Below are 5,286 nucleotides of genomic sequence, written 5' to 3'. Positions count from 1 at the left end.
AGCTGCATATTACCCATCAGCAAAACATAGTCTTCATCTCTGTTGTAAATTGTTTTCACGTTGTCAATAAACAGAACCTCGGAAACACCCGAGTTTTCAGTATACTCTGGATGTTTGAGCATGCCAAGCGTTGCATTTTTCCAAGATCTAGAGAGTAATGCTGCCAGAACTTTGTCAACGATGCCTGGTCTTGGCTTTCTAGAAGACGTAAGTGAGGTGCAGACAGAAAAAGTACTCTTTGAATACAGAACCGGTGGGAGCTTGACCACTTCCGGCAAAGACATTCCAGGCGAAAAAAATTTCCTGACCTCCCTTCTACCGCCAAAAAACATTTCACACAAGTGAATCGTTACGATACTTAACGACGACGCTTGACGAATCAGTCCTGAGAGTACATGCTGGCCTTTAACACCAAAGAAACTATGAAAAGGATAGGCTGTGTAATCTGCATCAACCAGATGTTCCCGCAGCCACTTGTCCGACCTGCCCATGAGAAAAGATGTTATATGCGTTTTCGAAACGGATGAAATTCCCCTATCATAAAACAGGTCAAAACAGTCTACAACTTTACGAATTTCACGGGACACATCCTGAAAACTCTGGTCCTCGCAACTCTGGTAGCAACTTTGAGCGTCGTCCTGGGGCAAGTTTTCGCCGAAATATTTGACCTGAAATTTAAGGAGACAAAGTCCAGAGAAGCCAGAATGGGCGTATTTCAGGACATCCACAAAGTTGGTTAACATTGATTTTTTGTCTCCATCAGATGATCCGTCAAGCCAGAATACTCAGCGGTTAATATCATACTTTTCATTCAAGAGAATAACGGCCCTAGAAGGTTGTCCGTCACGTCCTGCTCTACCTTGTTCCTGCATCCAAGACGACATGTTTTTTGGCAAGCCAAAACAAACAACACAACGAACATCTGGAAGATTCAAGCCACAGCCATACGCGGTTGTGGCGCAGAGTATTTCAATTTCCCCATTTCTCATTGCAGCATGAATGTGATTTTATCCAGTGATGAGTATTCTCCAGTGAACCCAGCAACCTTGACTCCTTAACTGGAAATGGCAGAATATGCAGCATTGGCCTCCCACGCATACGAGAAATATACTATGGCTAGCTGTCCATTAACTGTTCCAATGATCCTCTTGGCAGATTAAGACCAACTTTCAACCCAATCCACACTACCTTTCAAACCTGAAGGTGGGTTGTAATGCGAAATATCCAGCCTCACATTTGGCCTATCAACATTCATCCAAACTACACAGTGGTTGTGAAGAAACTCCTCTATAATCAGTTTTTCGTCTTTGGGCAGCAGAGTTGCTGTCAATACAAGGAAAGTTGCGCGAGGGAAAAAACTTCTGAAGCTCTTCAGTTCTGAAAAGGAACTTCTAAAGCCACACCATTCGTAGAGTAGATGGCGCTCGTCGAAGACTACAAATTTCAACCGTCTGTCTAAAAGAGATCTATGCCTCAGAATGAACCCTAACGATCCTTCCCGGCCCATAAAACTTTCTGGAGTACCTACTAAAATCACAGGTTTATTTTCAGACAAATCTGAAATGGCGGTCACTTGTTGGTCGTATTCGACAAGAGTAATTTTCTCACCAACAACAAAGGAATCGATGCCCTGGGAAAGTAAATAATCACTTTGATGCTTGCGCAGTGCTATGGTTGGAACAACCAAAAGAGTAATACCTGGTTCCATAACAGATGGAATTTGATAGCAAATCGACTTTCCACTTCCATTGCCTGAAACAACCAAAGCATCTTCTTTTTTTAGAATGTTTGTAATACTACGAATCTGAAAATTTTTCAGCTGCGTGATGCCAAAATCTCGAAGTGCACAGCTAGCGACAGCATCCAAGATCATTTGAGACGGTTTCGTAACAGGCACCTTAACTTATGAAACCAATAAATGAGAGTCAGGTAGACCGGAATGGGAAACTTCGGAGTGAGAAACCGGTTGACTAAGGTCAGTCAATGGTAGATCTGACACAGACAAATTCTCGTGACAGGAATCATTATTGGAATTAAGTATTGGAAATTGAATTGTGGAATTGAGAGCACGATCTGGCTGCATGAAAGCTTCAGGGGCAAGTTCAGTCAACATTTTGCAAAGTTCGAAGACAGTGGGACGAGCTTTCGGCTCAAACGCGCAATATTTCAGGAAAACTTCTTTTAGGGGACTTGAAATATCTTCATGACAAGGCATCACTCCACTCCTAATTTTATTGACTATCACGTCAACAGGAAAACCATCCTTTTCGAAGGGAAAGTTGATTGTAAAATCATGTAGCTCATATGGAAACATTCCAAAAGAAAACAGGTCACAAGCAAAGGTAGGGCGTTTGCTGTCGTATCTTTCTGGGCTCATAAAACATGTTGTCCCACTCCGATTTTGTTGAGACTGATCTTGAGTAGTTGAAGTAACGACTGATGTCACAAGTGATAATCGGCTTTCTCCAAAATTTGCTAATTTAAAGAGCCAAGAGTCATCGTGCCCCCTGTTTTCAGTGACCAAAACGTTAGCTGATTTGAGGTCAGCATGGATTATCTTTATGAATGAAGATACCTGATCTACATCCAATAAAAGATATATAGCTGGTAAATGCAGCTGAGGGCAGAACTTCTGCCTATAAACTACCTTCACATCCTAACAAAAGTTTAGTCTTTTCAAGTTGTTTATCTTTTCCATTACTGGACCATTTTGCAACTTTTAAAGCAAGGAAAGCAAATCAAAGCAGTGATAAGAGATGACACAAAAATTGCAATTGAACTAAACAAAATTTTCAACTTTAGTATCAATTTAAATTTTACAATCCACTTATCTGCTTGGAAACAAAATATATTTACTATACATGATATGTCGAAGATTGGTAAAAGCCAGTAGAAAACACCGATTTCCGAGTCAGTGAGTCCAAGATCTTTCCAGGTCTTCGAATACGCAGGAATCAGTGCAGCAGTTCCTGCGTATAAAAAAATAATGAAAGCTCATCAGAAACATGGATTCTATCACCATTTTGGTTGAGCAGCCTAACTACAATGCAGTCTAATATTAAAATAGTCTATTTATAAAACTTCAATAAAATCTGTTGTTCACTGGTGACCGGGTTTGCTCCAAATGAACTTAGTCTTGTCTTAATTGGGTAATTTGTCAAGTCCATGGCCTCTCGCAATGTTTTTCTTTGGGGTTGCTTGACTTGTTCTGACTTTTGGTCACCGGGAGTTTGTATAGATTTATCATATAATGTTAGGGGTCTATCTTTGGGTGTGATGTGGGGTACCATATCGTCTGGGAATTGTTTTGGGGGTAAGGAGTTGACATTCTATAAAAAAAATTGGGTTTCCGGGGAAATGGTATAGTCCAATTCTTCCGACTCTTGGATTGAAGATGAATCGTTCTCTTTTCGTTTTCGCATTATGGGGGTTCTATCTTTGGGATCAATCATATTTGTCATCGTTAAAAATTCGTGGAATTCTTCCTCTTCAGTACTATTCTCAAAATATTCTTGTTTAAAATGAAAAGGTTTTAGTTCTTTTAATATTGATTGGGGTAATTTTATTTTCGTCATTGGAGGATTCTGACGTTGTAGGACATGGGGTCCTTGCTTCTTAGAATTTCGCCCTTTTAATACGACTAATATGAGTCTTATAGGTTTGTCCAGATTTAGGGTCTATGAAATGAAATGTAGCATTATAGTCATACGTGTTATTATTCTTTAAGGTCCAGAATATCGATGAGAGCTTTTGGCCGTCGGCTTTTATTTCATTTTTTATGGAAACCCAATCTCCTATTTGAAAATGAAGTCCTCCCTTGATATTTTGGATGTTTTTGGCTTCTTGTTGTATTTTTGATTTTTCAATCTCCTTTTTTACATTTTTTTAAGTCTTTCTCATTCTATTAATAAATTCTTGTTGTGTAGTGAGTATATCAAGTTACTGAAGCCACTGGAAGGTAGTCTCCTTTTGTCTATGAATGTTAGGCACAACAAAAAACCTAAATCAAGAAATGGGTAACACAAAGCACTTCTAGAGAGCCTCTCATCCCTAACACGCTCGAAAAGTTTCCTAAATACTCCATAAACTCCTATTTTCACTTGGTTGAGCAGCGTTTTTCAAATGAATTTACGCTAACTCAAAAAGGGATACTCACGCCAAAGGAAATGGGATATCTAAGCTTATAAAACCAAATCAATCTTGGGCTCTCAGGGTCATTTTCCCCCATGCATATGAGTAACTATATGGTTGAAATTTGTCGTTTTCTCTATATTGGCATCGGCAACATTGGCAAAATGACCGTTCATTGGACCAATTTACACAGCCCAGTGAGAGAAGGGATAGTTGATGTTGCTTCTTTTGATTTGTAATAAATCCCCTGAAATATTTTAAATTCCGTTCAGCTGTTTTCAGTCAAACTACTAAAGTTTGAATATATGAGGCGTGTTTCAAGTATTTTCCTTTTGAGCATATGTACACAGTGAAAGATCATTTCAATAAAGTAAATTTATTTCCTGAATACATTCAATTTTTAACATAGCTACCAAGTTTTTCCACTTATTATAACTCTCAACTTATTTTAAAGTTAAGTCTTCATCTTACCACCGTCTCCAATAGCCAAGAGTTCACTGCTGTTTTAATGTCGTTGTCATCTTTGTACCTGTTGCCACTGAAATTAGAATTTTGAACAGAATTTCGCAGCACGAAATTATGGCGTCGGTGTTTTGGGATAGGAAAGGTCTTTTTTTGGTTGACTACGTGCAACAAAAACAGGGTATAAATCAATGTGAGAATAACCTCAAAACAATAGAATAGCCTTATCCCATTAACTGTAAACAAGAAAACTTAGCTGCAATAACTGGATTTTTTTCATAGATGTCACTTGGTGTATTTTGATTACAATGTTTATTTGAACTCGAACAAACGGATTTTTTTTAAATTCAAGTACCGTCTGTGACTGATACACTTCAAAATGGAGAACGTCATTGTTGCACTGTCCGTACTAAGACTCTCGCCCCAGCTTCTCTTGTAAGTACAAACTCGCGTTCACGATGTACTATTACCTTGTCATCAGCCATGACGGTCCTTGGTGCCCCGTCCGTAACTTCAATGCATGAAGTTCCTTCAAGCTGCCAGAGCAAAGTATGACCAGCTGTATTAAGAATTATACTCTGACCAGGGCCGTACATCTTAACATCACTTCCGCACTGTTCCGAACTGCAAAAGAAGTGTTCATCTTTCTCAATAACTTGCATATTAAGCTGAAATTCTTCTTCCATAAAGGAC

The 5,286-nt window shown here is 39.0% G+C and overlaps 1 protein-coding gene across 1 annotated transcript; it reads right to left on the bottom strand.

The window, feature by feature from the left end:
- Nucleotides 1-1,156: 1,156 nt before the first annotated feature.
- LOC136043304 (uncharacterized) lies at nt 1,157-1,873 on the bottom strand. The gene has a single exon (XM_065728230.1). It carries the CDS (start codon nt 1,871-1,873, stop codon nt 1,157-1,159), a length of 717 nt encoding a protein of 238 aa, XP_065584302.1.
- Nucleotides 1,874-5,286: the final 3,413 nt, after the last annotated feature.

This window comes from Artemia franciscana, unplaced genomic scaffold (assembly GCF_032884065.1).
Source record: "Artemia franciscana unplaced genomic scaffold, ASM3288406v1 Scaffold_4396, whole genome shotgun sequence".
In the NCBI taxonomy this organism is placed as follows: domain Eukaryota; kingdom Metazoa; phylum Arthropoda; class Branchiopoda; order Anostraca; family Artemiidae; genus Artemia; species Artemia franciscana.
The sequence above is the reverse complement of the archived record's forward strand: the minus strand, read 5'-3'. Positions and strand labels throughout refer to the sequence as shown.

Bases quoted from the DNA above. Each gene is read 5' to 3' on its own strand.
- LOC136043304 (XM_065728230.1), bottom strand. From the start codon at position 1,873: ATGATCTTGGATGCTGTCGCTAGCTGTGCACTTCGAGATTTTGGCATC.